Source organism: Centroberyx gerrardi, chromosome 11 (genome assembly GCF_048128805.1).
Source record: "Centroberyx gerrardi isolate f3 chromosome 11, fCenGer3.hap1.cur.20231027, whole genome shotgun sequence".
NCBI lineage: Eukaryota > Metazoa > Chordata > Actinopteri > Beryciformes > Berycidae > Centroberyx > Centroberyx gerrardi.
Window position 1 is genome coordinate 13,148,553 of NC_136007.1, and position 25,332 is coordinate 13,173,884.

The 25,332-nt window shown below is 42.5% G+C and overlaps 2 protein-coding genes across 3 annotated transcripts; one reads left to right on the forward strand and one right to left on the reverse strand.

The window, feature by feature from the left end:
• Positions 1–344: 344 nt before the first annotated feature.
• On the forward strand, positions 345–4,880 carry exosc8 (exosome component 8). Its single transcript, XM_071903958.1, has 11 exons — positions 345–374; positions 876–912; positions 1,258–1,321; positions 1,431–1,504; positions 1,611–1,656; positions 2,298–2,403; positions 2,513–2,558; positions 2,643–2,739; positions 3,459–3,579; positions 3,688–3,794; positions 4,666–4,880. The coding sequence occupies exons 1-11, from the start codon at positions 358–360 to the stop codon at positions 4,782–4,784; spliced, it is 834 nt and encodes a 277-aa protein (XP_071760059.1). The 5' UTR covers positions 345–357; the 3' UTR covers positions 4,785–4,880.
• Positions 4,881–4,965: 85 nt separating this feature from the next.
• On the reverse strand, positions 4,966–23,679 carry supt20 (SPT20 homolog, SAGA complex component). 2 transcript variants are annotated; one of them, XM_071903955.2, is made up of 24 exons: positions 23,574–23,679; positions 23,009–23,105; positions 22,778–22,813; positions 22,499–22,624; positions 21,119–21,245; positions 20,721–20,824; positions 20,215–20,331; positions 19,717–19,770; positions 18,977–19,116; positions 18,579–18,735; positions 18,004–18,060; positions 17,791–17,865; positions 17,134–17,303; positions 16,991–17,023; positions 16,752–16,866; positions 16,051–16,156; positions 14,938–15,093; positions 13,862–14,174; positions 11,851–11,966; positions 11,093–11,148; positions 10,295–10,405; positions 8,385–8,475; positions 7,498–7,586; positions 4,966–5,829 (listed from the first exon to the last, which is right to left on the reverse strand). In XM_071903955.2, exons 2-24 carry the CDS (start codon positions 23,009–23,011, stop codon positions 5,683–5,685), a joined length of 2,499 nt encoding a protein of 832 aa, XP_071760056.1. In that variant the 5' UTR covers positions 23,012–23,105; positions 23,574–23,679; the 3' UTR covers positions 4,966–5,682. The 2 variants fall into 2 exon arrangements, with proteins under 2 accessions (XP_071760056.1, XP_071760058.1); XM_071903957.2 differs by lacking the exon at positions 7,498–7,586.
• Between the last annotated feature and the right edge of the window lie 1,653 nt (positions 23,680–25,332).

Here is a 25,332-nt window from a genome sequence, read left to right on the forward strand (position 1 = left end):
TTTCTCTTTATTAGTCACAAGTCAAATGTTACAGAACAGAATATAATACAAAAATAGCAGGTAAATCTAAGAATGTATTAAATCATGTTAAATTAAAATTCTCTCAAGTAATTTTGGTGGAAAAAAAAAAAATCACATTATATAAACAAGTATATTAAAACAAACATAAGACAAAGTGGAGAACAGCTAAAAGTAAACAGTATGAAATCAAAACCTAATAAGTTAGTCAAGGAAAGACAGAGACATTTGAGCACAAGAGGCACGTGCACTTAAAATAAGGCATCTACAAATTAGACATATGTCCATCTGCGGCTACCGTAGTACGTACACCGAACCCACGTGGTTTATCAAAACATCATGGCGGCTGGTTTCAAGTAAGATTGTCTATATTACAGTGAAAATTACACTTTTTATCTAAGTTTCACCTTATAGCTGCGGAGTGAAATTATCCGATATGTTAGATTACCTTTGATCTTTGATTGCTGGTATAAAAACAGAAGACTTCTCCATATGACAAGCTTTAATAACACACTCCATACAGACCTGTGAAGAGTTGTGTCCTGTCCAGTGGATCATCATGGTCCACGCATATCTGACCAAGGAGAGTTTACATGACAGAAGTAGTGGTTTCTTCACTATCATGTTGACATCGATCTGACCACAGTAGTGTAGACAGAGAAAAATCTGGATAACGTAAATAACAAGAACAGCCTCTTACCGCTCTGATTTTCTGAGCAGTCTGATAGTGTGTGTGATTTCTCAGCCATCATCAGTGAATGAGTTGGGTCTGTCATTCTTGATTCATGCCTACTCCAGTTTCTAAGATAACAACCACTTTTCGGTTCCTCTTTCTTCCTCTACTTTTGCACCTTCAGGACTGCTGAGCCCCTGGAGTACCACAGGAGTTTTCTGGTCAGTGACACAAAACAAAACAAAGAAACAAAGAAAAACAACATCATCCTTATTCAGCCAGCACTGCTCTACAAAGCTGAAAAAAATACTCATTATCTTCATCTTCATCATCTTCTGTCCTGACAAAAGTATTCTTGATACAGAAGTGATGAGTTGCACCTATCGGTCTAATTTTTGTTAGAATTTAATCTAAACTTTAGTCATGATGTTTGACTTTTGAAAAACACACAAAAAGTAGTTAGGGCAGAATAGTTGATACACATTCATTTTGATTCTTAATCCTTACTGATTATCCATAGAGTCAACAGCAGCACATGGTCTAACATACAAATCTTTACTGTTTAGAAAGAAAACTGTCGACCTGATGGAAGGGAACTGGGAGAATTTAGAACCACAACACTGAATATAGGTGAGGCAAAACGCTGATGGCTGTATATAAGAATGATTTACGAGTGCATTTTCTTTAATCTTTAATCTACATGGGATTATTTCTCTGTGTGACTGCTCTCTCTCCTCAGGCTCCATATCCACAGCAGATGGCTCAGCCTTGGTGAAGGTTGGAAACACCACCGTCATCTGCGGGATCAAAGCGGTAAGTGATAAACACAGTAGTTAAAAAACCTTATGAAACAATCTGTGCCAGAGAGTTTCCTTGATGAAGATAAATGTCTGACTCTGTTGTGTTTCTTCATCCAAAGGAGCTGGCAAACCCTACAGTGGAAGCACCAACTAAAGGCTACATCGGTGAGTCGTCAGTGGAGTGTGTGTAAACTTCTTCATGTTAGTGTGATCTGACCTCAGTGTGTGACATCTGATGTCTCCTGTGTCTCGATGCCTGAGAGTGTGTATGTGTCTTGGTGCAAGTAACTAATTACATCTACTCCTATTACTGTAATTGAGTAGCTTTTTTTGTGTACTTGTACTGTCAGTAGTTTTACTGAAGTACATATTGACTTAAGTATTGTACTTCACTACATTTTGAATCACATCAATTACAGAGTACAAATTTTGTCAGCTCTCCATAAGCGTAGATTGGCCAATTGTGGAGCCATTCACAGTGAATGGTCAGCAAAGAATAGAAGAGCAATCTGGCTTTACATTGTGTACTTTATTTTGTAATTTCCATTTTTTTCCAATTAAAAGAATCTAGTTTGAACTCTGTCCTCTTGTCCTTTTGCATGGGAATGATCACATCTAACAAAGTTCTCTTTTCTAAAAAAGTAACTCAGTAACTTTTACTCTGAGGACATTTTAAATTGGCTACTTTTTACATTTACTTGATTTGGATTTAAACACCAGCAATTTTACCTCTACCTCAGTCAAATATCAGCACAGTAACTGCACTCGTACTGGAGTAACACTGTAATACTCTTTCCACCTGTCAGTGCCGAACGTGGATCTGCCTCCTCTGTGTTCGTCCCGCTTCAGGCCGGGTCCGCCGGGGGAACAGGCACAGGCCGCCAGCCAGTTCATCGCTGATGTCATCGAGAGGTGCTGTAGTCTACTGTGCATCTATTCTCAGTTTCCAGTTCACAGGACCATCAGAAGTGTCTTTCACTAACCTAAGATATTGTTTTTTTGTTTTTTTTTGGCACTGTAGCTCTGATGTGATCCAGACAGAAGACTTGTGCATTGAAAGAGGAAAGGTAAATCCGTACTTTATATAAACTGTCAGATTGTGGTTCATGATTTTGGGTCACAGGTCCTGATTCTTCTGACTCTGGTTTTAGCTCTGCTGGGTGCTGTACTGTGACATCATGTGTCTCGACTACGACGGGAACATACTGGACGCTTGTATCATCGCCCTGCTGGCTGCCCTGAAGAACAGTAAGTGAATAACATGACAGCATTAATAAGAGTTCACTGGTGGTGTATAATTTACACAGAAATATTTTTCAGACATATTCCTGAATGTTACCGTTTAGCCTTGTTCTTTTTTCCCCAAAAGGTATCACTGTTGAATAAAATGTTATAAAAATCATGAAACCAATGTTATATAGCTGTGATGTAACTGTAACTGTGGACCTTTTAAATTGTCACTTCCAGATCATTTTCTTGCCTATATATGATCATGTTTGCTAGTAATATGCCATATGAAATTTATGGGTTCCAAGTGACCTATAGGAATGACATTTTGGCTTTAATCTATTCAGAATTGAGCAATTACTACTCACACTACTAAACCAAGGTCCCTAGAGGCTCGAGTACAAATATCTTGAATGTTGTATTTTTCTGTTATTCAATAATAGTGTGGTGGTACATATCACATTTTTGCCCTGAAGAGTAGTCGCACACTATCACATTATCAAAAGAAATGTTGTAAAACTCCTAGATCTTTGGAATCTTGAGTTATCAAATATATGTCTATTGTCTCTATGAAAGGCAGGTATTTTTCTGTTTATTAGTCTTATTCCTCTTCCACACATCCTTTCCATCCCAAGTTGACTACAGTGTTTATGGCCCGCGCCACCAAGAGTTGCCCATCTTTGTTCTCTAGGCTGCTTTTTCTCGGTACATTTCCCTCATCGTTTCCCTGTTGCCCACAGCACAACTTCCAGAAGTCACCATCGACACAGAGACCTGTGGACCACAAGTGAATTCAGAGAAGAGGAATGGGCTGCGAATTCACAAACATCCAGTCGGTGCCTCTTTTTGTGTCTTTGACAAGTAAGTGAATCAAGACATTTCCAGTAGGTATGCTCAGTGTTTGAAGACAACTTCCTTTAGTTTGCCTCCATCATCCATGTGACCCAGCCTGCCCTCTCCTCTGTGCAGCTCCATACTGATCGTGGACCCCACAGCTGAGGAGGAGAGCCTGTCGACCGCTCACCTCACTGTGGTGACGGATGAGGAAGACCGGCTCTGCTGTGTCCACAAACCAGGTCCGCAATGCAGCCAGTAGTGATATGACTCTCCCTTTTCATACTCAGTGCAAAACTGATTTTTTTTTTTTAGCAATTGCACAAAAGCAAGGCTGAAGAAATTGATCAGGCTTGGCTTTTTTTTTTTTTTAAGAGTACCAAGTCAGGCTCCATCTCAAATCCCCAAATTAGTAAAATTCAGCTTCAGTTGCAAGTCTTGCATGTAGTTCAATATTATGTTCTGAGTTAGATAACAAAACAGCAAAATGTATAAATCAAAGGTCGATTAGTTTAGCCTTATTAGCAGAGCTGTTTTTTGAATACCTATATTGTCCCTTTCATCAGTATCAATTTGAAGGCATCAGGTGTATTGAAACGCTTCAAAATTACAGATTCTCATAACTGCCTTTCTGTTGCTGGTTATGGGCACTTCTATAGAGAAAATCATATTTATCAGATATATTTAGAAAAGCAGTGAGTGAACCTAGCTTTACTTAGCTCTGACTCGTGGATGAGGAGCAAAGTGAGAGAAAGCTAGGGGTCAGACAGTCTACCTAGACCCGGTCTGAAGTCAAGTAGTTTACCTCTCTAGCTACAGAAGAGTAAAGCCTGCACACTACGAACTCGGTGTATACATCTTTTATTACTCAATCTGATGTGGATCATGGTCAGGTCAGAATCCACATTAGAATTGAAACATAAATAAAAGGTGTATGAATGGAGTTCCTAGTGTGCGGGTGAGTGACTCTTTTACAGCCCAGCATCTCACCTTGATGTGCGTTTAACTAGCAGCCAAACCAAGTGACTCCTTCAAATTAATACTTAAAACTGCTCTTTCAGGTTGAATAAAAAATATAAATAAATCACTAAACCCTCCTCCCCTCTGGCTCAGGCGGGACGTCCCTGTCAGGAGAGAAGCTGCAGGAATGCATCAGCCGAGCCGCGGCGCGGCAGAGAGAGATCCGGAAACTCATCGACAAAGTCACACAGAGCGTCAAGACGACAAAATAAAGAGCCACAAACAGCACTTTTATCTAAAAGCTGTATTTTCCACTGTCAATATATATTCTTTTTTTTTTTTAATAACAATAAAACTGCTGACAAAGACCGCTTAAAAAATTATTCCTCAGTGTCCAGAAATGTCTCACACGCACGCTCGCTTGATGTCTCGTAAGAATACGCTCATGGCTCCTGAACTAATTAAAAGGAAATGCCTTTTCAAAATGTGCTGTACAAAAGCAGATACACCGTCTTGCATGTTGATCTTGAGTCCTCGGTTGAGCCCTGTGCCAGGATTGTTAATAGAATAAAGACTTCCAACAGACTGAGAGGTAGAGGGCTGCCCCCAGGCACTACTCCAAGGTCAGATTTGCATTTTTCACATGTAATGGTTACGTGGAGGATTTGGTGTGAGTTAAGCTCAGCCGGGATCCGTGCGTAAGGGCAGTTTCTACCGGGGTCGACCAAGCAGAGACAGGAGGATCAGGCAGGCTCATGAGGAATCCTCTGAGAATGTGCGTTAATGATCCTCTCGGTCAACAGGGCCTCCGACGAGAAAGTCTTCCTGAAGGGGAAATATGTTACTGTGGAAGCCCCCTACCTATGAGAACCGTCTTTTTTTCTGTTTCATCTCAAAAATATCAATAAGGTTCTTTTAAGTGTAGGGCTCCCTGCTCTAAAAAAAACTCCCATCCTCTATGGTGGACACAGTTTTGGTTCTCCAAAACCTCTGACAACCATTACATACAAATCATTACATTTCTCAGCTAGAAAAAGACAAACAAAAAGGACGAAAAAAAAGTCTTTTGTTTTTGTCTGCGGTCTCCACAGTGAGACCGACAAAGAGCACAGTATGGATCATTCATGTCCTCATGATGACGGGGGTTTTAGTGTGTGATTGTGTTGTCTGTCATGATTTAGGCAGGGGTTGTGGCGTGCTCCTCTTCCTCTTACTTCTTGGTTGGTTGGCGGTATGTTGCCGCGGCGCTCCCCCCTGAGGAGCTGCTGCTCCCATAGCCATTTGCTGCTGCTGCATTTGGTGCTGCAAGAATTGCAACTGTCCAGTGGGGAAAGAGACAGGAAAAAAAAAAACATCAGAAGGGATTTCAGCGCGACACTACGAGCAACACTTGTCGTCTGTGGATCTAGTTATTGGGCAGTGCAAATATGCTTGTGCGGGCATCTGCTGCGTGGTAAAATATCATTCACTGGCGCCAGTGTTGGGCAGACTTCCTTACTGAAATTGGATTCATGAAAGTATCGCCTGGACTTTCAGCAGAATGCACTGTGCTGCAGACAGTCCGTGAGTGGCATGTGTTAGTGAAGCTGAATTGAAGCCTGGTACGACATACAGGAGCAAGTGTATAGAGAAACACAGAAGAGTGGTTAATGGGTTGCAGAGGGAAGGGAAAGGAAGGAAGAGAGATACATGGGCTCAAGATTGGGGGGGCGAGGGAGAGGGGGGAGGAGTTGTGTTGGGGAGTGAGGCAGGATACAGTCAAGCAGCACCAGTGGCGTTAAGACGTCAACCGCTCTGCGGGTGTCATAGCTGTTCTGGAGACACGCTGTGACCCTGGCAACAACAGACATGCAGCTTAGCAACCGTGCTTTCTGCTCTGAGTAAGTCAGCAACTTCAACTGGGCAAAAACAGAAGGTCAGATCCACTGTTACCATACGATACACATCTCATGCTTACAGTGTAAGAGCCTGCCATGTCTAATCTGTCAGTTTGCATAGCAACATTTGAGCAACATGTATCTGATGACAGTATTGCAGGTGCTGATAGAAGCGGACTGTTGCTGAATGCTTTGTAAGAACATGCCTCCCAGTGCGACGCGCTGTTAGTTACTGCCGCTGGAAGTGCCACAAGCTCTGGTGTTTGGGGTGCTGGGAGTATCGGGACTGCAGCGATCTATGTCAAACAAATGTATTAACCAAACATACAACACAAGATGGAGTGGATGGCGAGGGCAAGGTGAGAACGGAATGTGTCTACAACATAAAAACAAGGCCAGAAGGCAGATGGTGAAGGAAGATTTTGAACAAAATCAGACCTGGGATGAATATAGCTTTAACTCATTTGAAGTTGGAAAAAAAAAATGCATCAACCATATATTCTGAAAATATTATTTGGATGCCATGTGATGAGGAATGATTAAAAAAAAAAAAAAAAGGTTCTTCAAACAGTCATTTTTAAGACTGTTTTGTGTAAAAAATTTACAAATTTAGGAAAACAGGAAAGATATAGACTAGTTTTTATTTAGGTTAGTGAAACTTCATGATTCTCTTAGGCGGGTGTCTACACCATTATAAAAGTCAATGAATATTAAAAATGGTTTCAAATATTCCAAGTCATTAAAATTGTATTTGTTTCTTGGGGGACACATGAAATACTTCTAATAAATGGATGCAAATGGTTGGAAAGCGTTATTCAAACTGCAAATACATTTAGCCCAGGTCTGATGAAAACACTTGACTTTTTGTGTAAAAGAAAGAAAAATAAACTCCTGTCTTTCTTGGATTGTAATACAGAGCATGAAGCAAAGCTGCCTAAATCTCTGACAGAATGTACTGTACAGCATACACCTGCCTGCAAGATAAAGGAAGACATGAAGAGTTGGTTGCTGAATCTAGTCTCATGTAGAGTATCCCAGGACTATGTCTCAGTAGTTGGGTCCCACAGAGATGTATGTGTGTATATAGATGTTAAAGTTGCTGTATTACTTGGATCTGTGGCTGGTGCTGCTGCTGAAGCCTTGGAGAAGGCAGCGGGGGCCCAGACCCGTCCAGCCCACAGCCCAACTGGGACAGCACTAAGGGGGAGGGAGGGGTGAGGAGGGAGAGGGAGGGAGGAGCCCCAGAAGGAAGGAGGCGAAGGGCAGAGAGGAAGAGAGGTAGACGAAGGTATGGAGTGAGGTATGGAGAGATAGTGTGTGTAGACAGGCAAAGGGAGGCAAGTGTGGGAGAGGATAGGAGGGGGGGGGGGGGGGAAATGTAGTATCAGTGGTGCAGAGTCAAAAGGGCCATACAAAAAAGGACAGACGGGAGAGAAGTGATGAGAGGAAGAGAAGGCAGGAGGAGGACATTTTGCAGGAGCACCAACAGGAAAGGAAGGAAGAAGGAAATAAAACAGCCGTGTGTGTGGGTGTTTTTGAGTGAAGTATGGGAAAACAGCATGAAGGAAGTGGACCGGAAAGGTGCGAATGAGTAGAGAGAGGGTCGAAGAGAAGGAGAGGAAGACAAGACAGTGCAGGAGGGAAAGAAATAAGGGTGGGGGGGGAAAACAACAGAAAAAAAAAACAAGAGAATGTAGCAGAGAAGAAGGGGAAATTGAGTTTCTCCTGACAGTGGTTAAATGCTCCAGTGAGCGGAACAATGGCTTACTTCAGTAAAATGATTGTTTAGTTACAGACTATATGAGTCCTGCTGTACAGTAACCGCAGTAATGAACACATTAGTAAAACTCATCTCATTAGTACTAGTTAGTGGCATGGTATCACTTTGAGTATGTACAGGTAGGTAGGTTACTGGACTGGAGAACAATGAAGAGAAATGTATGAGAGAGAGGTGTGTGGGTTAAGTGTGTGTGTGTGTGTGTGTGTGTGTCATACCTGCTGCCTGTGGAGACATGAAGCCTCCGACTCCCAGGTTGATGACCGCTGTCTGTTGGTTTCCTAAACTTTGATCCGACCCCTGGTCACCCTGTCAAAGGGAACACAAGACAGTGAGATCGTCATCACACACACATTCACCACCCTCACCTGTCTACTGTCTAATATCTATTTAGCCAGTGACTGTTACAGTGCCTTCAGAAAGTCTTAAACCCTCTCGACCTTTTCTGCATTTTGCGGTGTTCTTCTCCTGCAGCGTCTTCTTGGATATGTCAGTATCAACTTGGCTCATCTGGATTCTGGGATCTCCTCCCATTCTTCCTTGCAGATTTGCTCAAGTTCGGTCAAGTTGGATGGGGAGCGTCTGTGAACCGCTATCTTCAAGTCATTCCACATATTTTTTTTATTTTTTTTTTTAATGGGATTAAAGTCTGGGTTCTGGCTGGGCCACTCAAGGACTTTCACATTCTTGTTCTGAAGCCACTCCAGTGTTTATTTGGCTGTATGCTTGGGGTCATCATCCTGTTGGAACATAAACCGTCGTCCCAATCTCAGGATTTTGGCGCTCTGAAGCAGGGTCTCCTCAAAAATTTGTATTTGACTCCATCCATTGTTCCATCTATCCCTACAAGTCTCAAAGTCTCAAGGAAAAGACCCTCAACAGTATGATGCTGCCACCACCACGATTCACGGTAAGGATGGTGCAAGATCGGTGATGAGCTGTGCCTGGTTTCTGCCTGACATAGCACTTCGCATTACGTCTGAAAAGTCTAATCTTCAACTGCTCCCAGAGTCTTTCGCTGCCTTTTTGCAAATTCCAAGCGTGCTATCATGTGCCTTTTTTCCAGGAGTGGCTTCCATCTGGCCACTCTGCCATACAGCCTCGATTTGTGAAGGGCTGAACTGACTGTTGTCCTTCCAGAAAGATCTCCTTTCACAGCCAAGCAGCTCTGTAGTTCTGTCAGAGTGGTCCTTGGGTTCTTGGTCTCCTCCCTCACAAAGGTCCATCTTGCCCAGTTGCTCGGTTTGGTCCGACGACCAGCTGCAGAAAGAGTCTCCCACACTAAAATTCCTAATGATGGAGTCTACTGTGCGTTTGTGAACTTCTAACACTTTAGAAATTGTTTTATACCCTTCATGGTGGAGTTTCTACTCTGTCATGCGCTGTGGGACCCTATATAGAGATGTATTTCATTTCAAATCATGTCCAACTGGCCAAAGGCAGACTCCAAGTTGTAGAGATTTCTCAGGGACATTCAGAGGAATGTGGATGCACCTCAACTGAATTTGGAGTGTCACTGCGATAGAAATCCTAGTTGAATACATTTTGAATTCAGGCCAAACCACCACGAAATGTATACAAGTCAAGGGCGCTGAACACTTTCTGAAGGCACTGTACAAGGTGTACAGGGGTATGATGCATCAGCAATGCTGCATTTCAAAAAACAGTTATTTTACTGACCTTTACCAGTGTGAAAGAAGCTGAATCTGAATCTATTCTTCCACAGGTATTGATATAGATTCAAAGTAATGTGTGTGTATGTGTGACTTTGAGTGAGAGAGAGCAGAGCCCGTGCAGTGTTTTCCCCTGTATTATTTTGTAGCAGTGGTGGCTAGAGCTAATTCTGGTTCTGATTCTGGTTCAACATCTGTCCCTGTTTTGGTCATAGCTTTAGCTCTCATGAGGGTTTTGCCGCTCACACTATATTTTATTAAGACAAAAGTCAGTAATTGTAAACATAGACCCTATTAAGTTTGTGTTCTGGGAAAAACAGATGAAATTCAAATGTTATTAATTCCAGATTTAATCTAGAAATGGTAGGCATATTCTTGCCCCCACTACATAAATGAATGTGTGTATGTGTGTTTTTTTTGTTTTTTTTTTACTTATGTGTGATTGTGTGTCTCACCGTCTCCCCCTGCTGCTGAGGGCTGGAAGTGGCTGACTGACTCTGCTGTGGGGAAAACTGAGACAGCTGCTGCTGCTGCAGAGAGTTAAAGATGAGAGGACCAGTGGGGATCTGGAGATGTCAACCACACACACACATACACACACACACACACATACACAGATACACCAACAAACGGAAAGTGGGGGAGTAATGGAGAGGGAGAGAAAGAGGATGAAGGATGGGTTTGAGAGAGGAGAGGCAGAAGGAAAGGATTGATGCACAGAGAAAGCCAAAGGGACAAGAGTAGAGGGGAGGAAAGACGGGAGAATTATCAGAGCAATCAAACAACAAGGGGTAGCTAGTCCATTGCCACTATCAGAATAATACAACTAAGGACTATAAAGGGGACGGTACAAGCATTCATCATTCATCAAACTGTGCCTGTGTTCAGATTATCCCTTTTCCTTCCTCTGCTACTTTTCCTTGACCTCACTCCAGCAAAGCCTTTTGCTAGTGATCCTTTGCAGCTCATGGCATTAATGCTGCCAGAGTAAGCGGTTTGATTCCCATCAGGACAACACATCCAAAAAAAATTTATGCCCTCATGGACCTAGAAGCAGCTTTGATAAAGGCGTTCACTAAATGGCATGTGCAGTGAGGTGCAGGGAAAGTTGTGAGGAGAGGAAGCTGTTCAGAGAATACAAACACAGGCGGGGTAACACAGGTGCAGGATCAGGACAGAGGCTTCTATGCCAAACACCAGATTCAATGCATGCCACCAACAGTATTACAGCCTAACTGGTTACAGTGTCATACCTGCAACAGGTTCAGTGGTCTCAACCCAGCACTGCTGTTCAGGCCAAACGGACTCCCTAAAACACACACCACAATTCCATCATTGACGCAGAACAATGCAGATGGGAAACAACACATTTCCAATGAGTGTTAATTTTCCTAACTATAGCCCCAAGTGGTCGGCATGGTTGACTGGTGGTTATATGGGTAGATTGTCTCTCAGGTGTAAAGTCAGCAGCTTGATTCCTGCAGCAGCCAATGTGTGTTCATCCCTGTCGAAGTGTCCTTGAGCAAAACAATGAACCCTTATCTGCTCCAGACGGGCTGCAAAAGGCTGATCTTACACAGAACCCCTTAGGTGAAATCTGTGCATAATGTGATGCTTTTCCCTGCCAAAAGGAGGTCAGAGGTCAGGGTCAGCTACAACACAGCACTCCTGGAGCTGGTAGGGATTCAGTTTCTTGCTCAAGGACATTTTAGCAAGGTGGATGCAACATGGGGCTTGAACCAGCGTAGTCCATTTGAAGGGCGGTCATCCTACTCACTACACCACCCTGCTGCCCTGTAGCATGTTTGTGTCTGCGTGTCATATGGTGATTTATTGCTCTATAATTTAATAACAATTAAAGTATTTTCAAGTTCATCCATTTGCTTTCAAGTTTTAAGGCCTTGTTTTAATTTGATTAAATCCACAAACTTTCAAGGATTTTCAAGGCCCATAGGAACCTTGTATACTCTCAGCAATGGATAAGGGGGACGTGCAAATTTAGATGTCTTACCGGTCTGTGCTGTGGACTGCATGGTGGGCATCAGCCCTCCAGGTGGCAGGATTCCACTCAGGTTAAGGCCTGGACCCAGCATGGGGTTGGAGCCACTCATCAGGGTCTGGGGACTGCTACACACACACACACACACACACACACACACACACACACACACACACAAAAACACACACACAAAAACACACACACAAAAACACACACACACACATGCAAACAGGGTCGTCATGAGAAACACTAACATATGACTGCAGGACATCATACTGTTGTGATAAAAGGCCACAGAATTAGAGATGGGACAATATGTTGAAATTCAATATATCGCAATACAAAAATGTGACAATACGTATCATGGGGCAGAAAAATGAATCGTGATATTAGCTCCATTTTATTCTGCTGTAGTAATCACAAATGAGACGGCTTGACCATCACAATTTCACAAGCTCTCCATCCAAATTATATTATTGGCACTTTGTAATGACATTTTTAAAATGTTGTTTACATTCTAGCAAGCCAATGCCATTGCTAGAAAGACTTGTGGCTCAGAAATGAACATAATTCTGCACAGTCAGACTACATCGTATCATGGTTGTATCTAGGGCTGAAACGATTCCTCGAGAAACTCGAGTAACTCGATTACTAAAAATCATCGATGCAAATTCTTTGCATCGAAGCTTCGTTTAATCCATATAACTATATACACACTCAGTGATTCGCACGGATGATTATTACTGTTGCACAACGCGCTGGAGAAAGAGAGAGAAAATAGCGAGGGGCGAAGAGAAGAGACAGGCCAGAGAAAACGACAGAAAGTGTCCAAAGTTTCGGATCCAGTGTTGCCAACTTGGCGACTTTGTCGCTAGACTTAGCGACTTTTCAGACCCCCCTGGCGACTTTATTTCTCAAAAGCGACTAGCGACAAATCTGCCGACTTTTTCTGACCATGGGAAGCAATGTTAATGTGTTGAATCCCAAAGCATTTGGCAATAAATTGGTTCGGCTGATGCCGGTTTTCTCTACTTGCTTGTCTAATCCAGAGAGGTCTGACGGTCACAGCGCTTCCCACACAGCGTAGCTCCCTCCCTCCGCTGAGAGCAGGGACTGTAGGATATGGTCCACTTGTAATTGCTACCGGCGTACGCCGAAACTGGCCGGGTGGGCGGAGTCAGCACTTAATATTAAAACGGGATGAGATGAAGGCTAGTAAAGAATGCACGTGAATTATGGCTATATGTAATGGCTAGTTAAGAACGTAAATCAATATGGTGGCTAGTTATGATGTCCCTAAGTTAGCTAAGTTTTGCTCAAGAAAATAACCACAGAAAATAAAATGCTGCAGTCAATTTGTGAAAGCCTGAGCTTCATTCATGTTATTATTATGATAGTCACACACATACACACACACACACACACACACACACACACACACACACACACACACACCTACTCCCCTCACAGTGATGCATAAAATACCCCAGAAAGCAAAATAGCAGGTGGTGTAAGTAGCAATTGGAGCCTAAAATGCACCAGTCCAATACAGCAGGTATATTCAGTTTAGTTTGATTGCAGTGAGTAGGGTCAGCAGGTGTAGGGCAACCCTTCAACATAGTAAATAAATGTACATTAGCCAGTCTTATGAACTTGTATGATATTTAGGCCTAGTAATAAATATCAATAATAATTATTATTTCACCTCGTTTTCAGTAAATCACAGTGTCGTATGGACAGCTTCGTGCGGACAGCTTTTCTCTTTTGTATATTTACTATTGCTCTTTAATAAAGCAAAAGTATTTCTTATCCGATTACTCGATTAATCGATGGGATAATCGGTAGAATACTCGATTACTAAAATAATCGATAGCTGCAGCCCTAGTTGCATCGAATCGTGAACCCTGTATCGCGTATCAAATCATATTGTGAGATAAGGGTATCGTCCCGTTCCTACACAGGATACAAATGGAACTAAAGGATTATGGTGGAGAAAGACTGCAGAGAAAATTCACTTCCTTACCAGACGGATCCCACCACATTGATGAAGTTGAGGCCCGCGGGGTTGGCCATGACCTGCGACGAGGTGGTGCCTGTGGTGATTGACGTACCCATGGTGGGCAGGGGGATGGTCATGACGGGTAAGGGCTGGCTCAGAGCCAGCTGCTGCTGGGTGAAGGGGGCGAGGAGGGTGGGCTGCGACTGGGTCTGCACCATGGGGGGGTCCGAAGGGGTGGGGGTCACCGAGAGAGGAGCGCTGAGGGAGTCGGCCGGGTGCGGGGTGGAGCAGGGCGTGTTGGTGGGTGTGGGGGTGGATGGCTTGGGGGTCCCCGATCCTGGAGGGGTGGAGGGGGAAGTGGGTTAGAACAGAGATAAAAGCATTAAAGAGGACACAGAAAATATATTGCTAGAGGAATACTTTTTTTGCAGATACCAATGAAGCTTTGCAGCAAAACTGTTTCATCGTAGCTCCAAACAGTGCTCCAGGGATCCAGCTTTTCTCTTAGAACATGTTATTTATTCATTACTAAAGCTATCTCACTCTCACACACACATACACACCCCAAATAATAGGAGTTAGGGTCCAGGGGGAGGCTTTAACTGCTTTGAAATCCTCACTTCTGCTAATTTGTAGGATGTTGACATTCCTTTATAACAACTGAAACATTTTATTTTGACTGTGAAGCTCTAGTCATGCCAAAATTTCACCCGTTTAGCTGACAAAGCAACAGTGTTCTTGAGTGAAGCCTTTGGGCAAAATAAAGTGCAATGCGATTCAAACTGACAATTTGCTTGACAGCTGGTTTTAGTTAGGATATACGAAATACCACAGAGAAAAGCGCTTGTGGTGCAACTGGCTGTGCGTTGGTCAGTTTCCAGACATTTCTCCACACTTTCATGTCTTTTTGTGCTTTTCCATATTTCTGACCTAACCTGGACATTGTCAAAGTCATTTTCCACAATTTGTCAAAAAGGTTCCAGATCTGGGAAACTTAGGAGCCTTGAGAGGAGCTGATGTAAGACGTTCCAATACAACTCATCCTTAGCGCTGCGACGGCACCTGACGACCGTTAGTCGTAACCAGTTGGCTGTACTCACTCTGCGTGGAGCCCATGGGTGAGAGGGAGGCCGGGGACAGCAGGCCCACCTGGCCCAGCTCCAGGGAGTGCTTCCTGTTCAGAGACTGGCTTTTGGCTGGAGGGGGCGTAGGACACTTGAGTAGACCACTGGTGGTTTGGGAGCTATATGGATTACCTGATGAACAGAGAGGAGTTAAGACGCTTCTTGTTCGCATTTCACACACACACGACCGCAGGAATATTGCAGTATGCTGATCTGGGCCCATTCGGTGTAGGAGGAAATTCACACTGAGCCTTGTACATGGGAATGTCCTATAGACATTATCAAAAATCAAAAGCAGATGTCTTTACATTCTCTGTTTAACATGGCAAGACAAAAACACTGCACTTTTACACAAAGTGGAGTTTGACCCAGAATCTCAACCCTCATCTTGACCAGGGTTGCAGGGTCAACCCTATCACACGGACAGCTCACCTGAGTATTTCCCACACCAGTAGTTCAGTGTGAAAGCAGTATTGGTGAGCAGTCTAATCACTAGCCATTTAAGGAAAAATCCACCCTCAGACAATCAAACAGTGTTAAATATCATCAATCTGTGATGTTCAACGCATTCTGGGAGTCATTTTGTGATGTGTTGCAATTTACCTATTTGTTGTACCCACTTTCCCTCAACCTGCCATGTCTACTTCTACTTCAGATTTTCTACATTTCCCAGAATGCCTTTAAACAACCCCCAGAGGACCATGAACTTGTTCTACTTGGCTGTGGATTATACATGTAGGTGAAACATCTTGACGTGATGTCACTACATTTAGCTATTTGTCCATGGTAATAAGAAAAATACACCACAAAACAACAAAATGGGCCCAGAAATGAAAGTTACATTGCCAACAGCTGTTTCTCTAACAGCATTAAAGGGTTTTAGGGTGGATTTTTCCTTTGGGTCAAGCATGAGGTGAATTATCTCATTTCCCTGTCTCTGTTTCTGTATCTGTTTTCTACCACAATGCTAATGCTGTCTGGAGTTATGCAGGGTCACCGCATATTGCTTGAGCTGTATTTATTCTCTGCAGATCTGCAGAGATGAAAATGTACAGATCCGGAGTTGAGAGAGACAAGCAGCAGTTATACCTGAGGAGCTGCTGCCCGATCCTGAAGGCAGCTTGATGGGAGGGGGCCGGTGCTTCACCCCTTTCCCCAACACAGACGTCTGGACCAGTGCAGAAAAACTATCACCCTGCAGATGACATTAAAACCAGTCTGTTACCCACAAATACACCGTATCACTAATGCTAAAAAGTAATTTTCTTCACCAACACTGATAACAAATCACAACAGCAGAGGCAATTGTTAGTTCAGAGTGCCAAGTGAAACACATCTCCAGTTAGTTTTCTTATAATCAGTTATTTTTAAACTTTTAACACAATATACTCCACAGTCTGTACTGACTACACCACTTGACAAGAGCTAACTGAGATCAATAATACTACAGGGACAATAACTGCAAGGTGGTGGTGATGGAGACAACACCTACACACTTGACAGTAGGTGTTGACTCCAGATAAGTAACATGGAGAGTGAAAATGCTGTAGTTTTGACTCTTTAATAATCAATAACTGATTAAAATCTTTGTTTCATCAAGCAAAAACAACTGATTGCAGATATTAGACATGGGGAGGTGAAGCCCCCTGTCTCAGCTGAGTCTGTACCAGCTCTGTTACCAAAATTGCTGAGTAGCTTGGGTTTGAGGAGTCAATTCCTTTCAACTTCTATGCAAAAGTCTTGCAACCCAACCTGGACTCCTTCCTGGATCTGAGTGAGGCAGGACTCACCTCAATATCTTTGCTGGGGGAGGGAGGCCCCTGTCCCACGCTGCCTGAGTTATGGGACATCTTCACCTGACACTTCACATCCCTCTCGTACACTCCTTTGTACTGAGTAAGAAACCTGTAAAAAAAAAAAGGAAATTCAAAATATATATAACATATTCTCCAATATAGCATACTCCTAATATCTGTGTGTTAAGACTGAAGTACCATGAATCTAAACAAATGCAAACAAAGTGACTTACCGGTCTGCATCTATCTTTGAGCCTATGAGGAATCTGTGAACGAGCGAGAAGAAATACAGTGAACTCAGAGTTTAGTTTGAGATACAATAATGCATTTGAATCAGACACACACACACAGACACACACAGACACACTATCCTTACGGTGGATGTATGAGCTTTAGGTCTGTGCTGTCCTCCTCTGCTTTTGGTTCTTTAGCACAGTAGATCTTGCCATACACCAGCGGGTCTCCCATCGACTGGAAGATGGACACCTTGGTCCTCTGGGCCTGACCCCCCACCTCACACTCAAACGTGTAGTCATCGACAACCTCCTGTGTGAACAAAACGGAGAAAGACAATGGGACAAAAAGGGCTTTTTAGGACATGTAGAACAAACCCCAACAGCCTCATGTTTTTGTTTCAGAAAAGCAGAAGCATGCGTGAAATTTAGAGCTCTGTTCAACATCTACTGCAGCTTTGATATTCAGCACAATTATATTGCAGCGGATCAAGAAAAAGGAATCTGTCTGATGGTGTGGATCCACTGAAGGCACTTTTTTTATGCTCGCATCTTTTTCTCATTTTTTAGGAATGGAACAAATGCATTTTTGAGCACAAATGCAAAAAGCTGTGCGTTATTATTACACATGATACAGTGGGTAAGAAAGAGTCCATTTTGTTTCCTATGGCGCATTAGACATTATAGCAACACTTAGCTTGTCCACGCTCATTTTTGGCTGCAGAAAACACCTATGATGGATCTGCACCCTAACAGCACATTCATGCTGCTGTACTGTGGCTGCCGGCTGCCAGGTTTACCTCAGCAGGCCAGATCACAGTGGGCTGAGAGTCCTCCAACTGCAGCGATTTCTCAACCACAGCATACTTCTCCACCTAGAACACACAAGGAAATCCATCTGGGTTGCTATGCCTTACGCGATTACTATTTGACTGTGAGTTTAGTGGGGTTTATTTTACGCCATTTGGGATGTGTGAATGTGTGTGCGCACAGAGGAGTATTGAGCTACTTACATCAATTTCCTTCGGTACACTTAGCTGGCAGTTGCTTTGTTTCCACATGTCAACACACTGCGAGTGAGGACAGCCAGGGAAAGGAGTGAGAGAGGAAGACAGCAAAGGAAAACAAGTGAGAGGGCATTATCGCAGCATGCACTTGACCTAACACTGTGTATTTATTTTAAATGAGGCAGATCAATCAATAGCAATTTCACAACAAGGCAACAGTAAGCATGTTGCCCCCCACGAATGACGACTGCATCATTCATGGGGAGCAACATGTTTACTGTTGCCTTGTTGTGAAATAGGCCAATCAGTAATGCATATATGACCAACTATTGTATCGCCCCCCTTGGGCCAATCAGTCTGATTTTTAAGTTTCATCAAGTTTCATCTAAATCTAATCAGTGCTGTCTGAGATATTGTGTGTGACGGACAGGCAGGCAGGTGGATGGGCAGACAAACAGATTTGATCGTGTGGGACAACGACCAAAACGGCAAACAGCCCCACATGACTAAGCCGTATATGTATGCACATTTGTATACTGTCTGTTTATGATTGTCAAATCGTCTGTATGTTGGTTACTGACGTTTCCGATCTTGGAGATCTTGAGGTCTATGACGGGGGCAGGTTTCCTTTCCTTCCTCCTCTGTAGGTAGTCATAGAGCCGTAGCTGTGGAGGCATGGGCAGGTGGGACAGCTCCTGCTGCCTGTTCAGAGCCGCCCGAGAGTGCCTCTTAAAACACCTAAAACACACACAGACATGGCTCAGCTCAGGATATCATAGCACAGCATGGGCAAGCTCAAGGCTGGGGTCACTTCACTTCTGATTCATTCATTTCATTTTTCATTTCATGATAGACCATTCATTCTCGGCTATTTCTACATATTTATACTATTACAACTATTTATACATATTTGAATTGGCTGAACTGAAAGTGAATTGACCCTAACCTTGGAGTGTGTGACTGTGTGTGTGTCTAATACCGTTTCATAGAGCGAGTGTTCATTTTCTGTTTGTTGTATAGCAGGCGGTTGGCAGTGCAGGTGACAGAGATGGAGGGGTCCAGACAGAGCGGCTCGGCTGTGGCCAGAATCAACTGACTCTCCAGCTGCAATTTGTCATCCTGCAGCAGAGACAACAGACACTTTAGACAACGCCTGTGGAAGGTGAAGAGGCTAATGGGAATCAAGGCTTTGACAAGACAATTTTGTACTTTTGTACTAGGCAAAGGGTAAGTTCAATAAAACACCAGAGGATGAAAGAATTTGTTAACATGATCCAGGAAAAACTGGAAATTCATTTTATATCCTATTGTTCTTTACATGATGAGCCAAAAGACGTGCTTTACTTTAAACTGACTTATATTTCTGTTAATTTGATAATTGAGATATGTTTCAGAAAAGATGTGGCACATGATTAGAGAGCTAGAAAAAAAGTCAACATACTTGCACGTATGACAAATTTGTATTGCAATATGTTTAGGAGTCTTATGTTTAGGGCACTAGATGCATTTCACTTGAATAAAAATAAATACTGACATCAATATTGTTCTGTATATGGATAGATACAACAAAATGTTATGAGCTGTGTGAAATCAGGGTGGGGGCTGAATTAAGGAGACAGAAAAAGGGCAGAGAGAGAGAAATGTCATGTCTGGATAGAGAAGGGTCAAATGAGATGAGGCATTTTGTTTCTAATTGAGATAATGCACAGGCCACTTTACCTGTGTCCATTTGTGGTGGTCAGTGGTCATAGCGTGGACATCACAGATAAGAGTCTGCAGGGGAAACAGACACAAACAACTTGGCTTTCTTAGTCTTTATGGCTAGGTCAGAGCTTTGATCTTCTAATTCCAACTCAAAATCATACCTGGGTTTAATCGTATATGCAAATCCTTTTTTTTTTTTTTTTTTTTACGTTTTTTTAGCCTACTTGAGTGGGGTTTTCCACATAGGACAACACAAAGCCACAGAGTTTAGACAACCGTAGTGAAGTAGGCTATTTGAAGGTCAATTTGATATACTTTTCTGTGACTGCCAACTCCCGACATTATCTGAATTTTCTTGATGTGGTAAACCCTGCCCACCTGGTACCATGCAGCTTAAACCAAATGCTGAGAATTATTTGAAAATACTACTTCTACTACTATGCAGTTATGTCAATAATCCACAGATGTGTTTCCACTTGCATGTTGTTTACTGATGGACTGTATGGGGTTTACCTGCATGGTTGGCCGCAGCAGGATGTGTCTGCTCTGATAGGTGGGCATCTTGGTATTGCCAGACTGCCTGTAGTCTCTCACTTCTACTATCACACAGCCGCAGTGGAAGATGTTCACCTGGGACACAACGCGCATGGCGGATATTAACCAACGGAGAGACAGAAAAAAGGAATCTTCTGGGAGATGACATTGCAAAACTCTGTAAGCCATGAGTAGAAACCTTGCACAGTCCTAACCACAGCAACCAACGGGGGAAAATGAGAACATACTGTAAGGTGAGCGCAAGTTATGCTGCTGTTGTCTTTTAGATACATGACATGCAAATATGAAACATGTCTGAAGCCTGTGAGTGTGTTGCAGAATACTTGCATCGTTGTAAGCACATATTCACATCATTTTCAATTCAATTTTGTAGCTGATCCAGTGAAATACATATCAAAAACTATGAAATTAACTATGCAGGTGTATGTATGTACATTTGTGCATGTGCGGATAAGCATACACACCTGCGACTTCTCCAACAGATCCACCAGAATAGGAGGCAACTCCTCAGCATCCAGGTACTCCAGCAGTTCTCCTTCTTCATATGGCAGACGGATAGTTTCGGAGTCTAGAAAGTTACACAAACATATAAGTAACAGATGAGACGACTCTGGTACACACAGAAAAGAAGAACTTGCTCTTTGATTCTGAGAGACCGACACCAAAACCTGATTTACAATACATTTTTCCTTTAAATTAAGTGGTGTTTTTTCATACTTGACAAACTGCCTTACAAAGAGTCTGTCCCGGATACCGTGTATTTGAGGGGTTTCAGTTGCTGAAAGTTCACTTTATTCACTAAAAAGCCTTCCTTAAAAAAGCAGGTAGACAGGTAGGCAGGTAACTGATTGAGTTCTCTCACCAGATCCATTCTTGCCCCTGAGCATTAGAGAGTAGCCTTCATTCCCAGGGTACAGGTTGACCACCAGACATGATACGGACTCCTGAGACACCAGCTTCTCCAGTAGATTCACATTTCTCCTCAAATTCTTCAGGAAGGCAACACAAAAAAACAGACATAAGAAACCAATCATCCAAATTAGCAATAGAAACCTTACACATTTTAACCATGTCGACCAATGAGGGAAAACAGGAAACAGGTATATTATTGTCTCTTTGCTGCTCTGCAATAAATTGCCAAAACTATCAAATGATCCCTAACCATTGAAAAACTACAATAATAGGGTAGTCCAAGACCAAAAAGCAGTGCTTTTATTTGGAGTAGGTTAAGAAAAATGCAAAGCCCTACAATTACTGCACATTGATCAGACACTGACAGATGTTTGCACTGAGTTACAAGTGTAGGCCTAATTGAGTCATTTTTTAGCAAATTATTGAATGGCACAAAACGTTCTCCATAAAATGGAGGTGGATGATTATTCCTACAGTGGATGTTTTTACAGTTAATGGCTTGTGCAATGTTTCTATTGATTAAAAACAAAGTTTATCAATCAATCTGACATCATTACACTGCAAATACACTGCAATAAAATAGAACCTCGTTTTGAACTTCCAACTTCCAAACCAACAAGTTACCAAAATAAACAAACAGAAATAATGTAAAAAATGTGCCAGTGAGATATTGCTCCAATTGCTGAAATTTGATTTTCAGTTCATAATTTTAAAGCAATCTTTAGGCTGTCCTCAAGGTAGCAGATAACCTGTGCATGCATGTTTAATGCTGTGAACAAGCTCTGATATATGTTAACACAGTTTAGCATCCCAAACGTTATATTCTTCCAAAAAACACTCATTCCCAGTACACTGGGATGAACAAGGTTCTAATGCAAGTCCATAATTACACATAAGCCCCCTTTCCACTGAGGGCCAAACCTGATGCTTGAACTTAGTTCCAGAGTTCCTGACCCCTTTCCACTCGGTTGGCCTAGGCCAAAACAGGGCTAGTCCAGGAACTCATGATGACACTTTGTTTTTTTATGTGAATGATGTTAGCCTCATCCTGCAACCTTCTTCATTTTTAAAACTTCCCACAAAGTAATTAAAACTAATGTTAACGATTATACGGTACATTTGACAGCAGTGTTGTCTGCCATGTTTGATGACAAGCAGTTGTGTAAGTTAGTTGTCATGGTTACGCAGGGACCAGGTTGCTCAGTGGAAACACTTTACAGCCCAGTGCTTGAGTTCCAGGCTAGAGTTCCGGGGCCAAAGTACTTTGGCTTTTGGCCCTCAGTGGAAAGGGGGCTATTTATAACTGAGATTCAACTCTAACAATACAAACCTTTAACTCTGGCTCTTTCTCACATTCCTCTATGTACAGCTCATAGAGCTTCTGATACAAACTCTTCCTCCCACCGGATGAGATTCTTCTTTTGGCTGGTCGTTGTCGAGCACTTTCAACAATGTACTGTATAACAGATAATACACTGTGTTAATGAATGATGGAATAGGTAGTGCATGATTATCACAATCAATAAATGCAATCAGTGGTTGCACATACACTATTCATTTCCTCTTTCACAAACAAACACACACACAATATTGAAATAACAGCCATTACCTCGGCTCGATCCAATGCATATTCCAAAACTTGTTGCTATGAGTGAAAATAAGAATCCATTTAAACACAGATCAAGCTCCAATCATTAACGGGCAGACAATGAATATGGCATGCATTGGTCAGGGTTTAAGGTTAAATAATTTCATCTGGTGCAAAAAACAACATAACTGTGGATGTCCAGGCTAGCGATGAATATGTGGAGATAAACGACCTAACAGAAATGCAGCTTACCATTGTGGTCCACCCGCCAGTTGCAAGGCGAGCGACGGTAGACGATGCTGTCCTTTCTGCCCCACACTGTCACCTTCCTAAAGTGACCATTCACACCCTGCACCGAAACACGGCACATAATATATCACAAGCAGCACAAATAAACAGCAGATACATGAACACACATGCCCTCGGTGTAAAGTTGTTAGGACAGTAATGATAGACAGAGGAGAGCTTGGCTGGCACTCACTCAGGTACCAGACACAGACAGCTAACTGGGCTCTCGAGCTAGACACTTTCATCTCAGCTGTTTAACCGTTTGTTGATATTTCGTAGGTTTCAACAGAGTAAAAGTGCACAACATGCAAATCCGGGTACCGTTAGTCAACTCAGACGATAGTGAGCACAGGCAGGCGAGTGGCTAAACACAGCAACAAGCTCGTTGATGCCTGATGGTGGCTAACATGGCTAACGTTAGCATGCTAGCCTGTTCCTTGGCAAGCTGCAAGTTATCAGCTACGCTATTTGTCATCTGAGACACCAACCGTTGCAGCGACGTCAATCTTAACCAATAGGATGGGCTTGCCTTTCAGATTGCATAGCGGTCGACTGTAACTCCAATGCAAGAAAACGAAATGAAATTGAAATTTCAGTGTCTTCATTGAAAAAAAGTCGGAGCAGCAGCCATTTTCTTCCAGTGTGACAACAACAGCTAAACTTCCGGTTTGGACAGTGGTGGGCGGAGCCAGAGAGGGCGCCTGCTGCCCGCTTCATAACTAACATGATCTAGGTCAGACAGACCTGGTAATAAGCAAACATTTTTATTCACAAGCAAAAATTCTCCAAATCCACACCAACATTGCGTCTGTTCCGTCTATAATTCAAATCACCTCTCCAATCAATGAGCTTACTAAAATGCGAAAAGCATGAACTTACTTAGTCACTATGAAAATGTCTTTAAAGAAAGAAAACCCCTGACATCTTAGATCTTTTATTAGCCTACTCTACACCCCCATTTATTTATTTATTTTTTGTGTGTGTTATATGTCGCCTACTATATGTGTGCAAATACTGTTTGCACACTGCTGTCAACTCTGTTCACCTGAATTTTGTGTACACTGCTGATTTCAATAGTAGTTAGTTACATGAAGAAAACAGAACTGTTCCTTGGTCTGAGACTTGCCAGCCTACCATCTGCATTGGCCAGGGACAATGCACACATACACATAGCCTACAGTTTGCATTCTTAGGTATTTTGCACAGCAACAGTTTGCAACTGCTCATGAACTGATGCAAATACTCCTTTTTAGACAAACAGACCTACACACAGCTTCATCTTCAACTGTTGAACCCTAAACTATGATTACAATGTTCAGTTTGCCAGAAAATTACCATACAAATAAAAAATGCAAAACATTTGAGAGATAGGGTATCTGAGAATTTGTTACAGATGTGGGTTGCAGATGTCGACCAAAGGCTAAACAGATCACCGCAGGCAACGGGTGGAGCACAAAACCTGACTATCGGAGTATGAATAATGCTCATTGCACAAACAATTAGCGACTAATGGGACTGCTGACCCTCTAGCTTAAAACAGCCCAGTCAGCAGTATAGGTACTACATTGTACTAACAATCAAAGACTAATCAGATGGCTGACTGCTGCTTGAAACAGCCGCCTCAGCAGTTCAGAAACTGTGCCAACAATTATAAGCTACAGGGATGGTTGACACTGCAGTTCAGAAACTGCAACAGACTTAAGCAAGTTTTATACCAGCTGTTTTGCATGTGACAACCCAACTCTGTTACCATACCTGTTCTGACTATGAGTAGTAGGCTACGATAGATTACCATACTATGAAGAAAGGAAGGAAGGAAGGAAGAGAAAGAAAGAAAGAATAAAAGAAAGAAAGAAAGAAAGAAAGAAAGAAAGAAAGAAAGAAGAGAAAGGAAGGAAATAACGATGGAAGGAAAGCAGACAGAAAAGAAGAAGGGAGGAAAAGAACAAGTAACTGACGAGGGAGTAAAAGGGAGTTAAAAGCCACTATCTGACTATCAATGTTACAAATAAAGGTAGGTCTACTGTTTTACTTTGTGCTTCTGGACACATTATAGGCCTACATCATACAATTGTGTAGCATTTTTGATTGAGAAATATCAACAATGATACACAGAGGATGTCTTGTTGCAGTTACAACAGTTGCGTGGCTTTCACAAACTCTAATCATGTTTACATCAATTGAATGGGGGAAGTAGCCATTGTTATTCAAAACTACAATGAGAAAATACTCCTCTAATTTATTTACCCACCAATGAAAACATGATACACCTGGAGGATAGAAATTCA

What these genes read in the sequence shown, in the direction of transcription:
- supt20 (XM_071903955.2), bottom strand. An exon ending in GACCACTGAACCTGTTGCAG is followed by an intron (nt 10,406 to 11,092) that starts GTATGACACTGT and finishes TGACATCTCCAG; the next exon opens with ATCCCCACTGGTCCTCTCAT. An exon ending in CATGTCTCCACAGGCAGCAG is followed by an intron (nt 7,587 to 8,384) that starts GTATGACACACA and finishes CCTCCCCCTTAG; the next exon opens with TGCTGTCCCAGTTGGGCTGT.
- exosc8 (XM_071903958.1), top strand. An exon ending in TCATCTGCGGGATCAAAGCG is followed by an intron (nt 1,505 to 1,610) that starts GTAAGTGATAAA and finishes CTTCATCCAAAG; the next exon opens with GAGCTGGCAAACCCTACAGT. An exon ending in CTGCTGTGTCCACAAACCAG is followed by an intron (nt 3,795 to 4,665) that starts GTCCGCAATGCA and finishes CCTCTGGCTCAG; the next exon opens with GCGGGACGTCCCTGTCAGGA.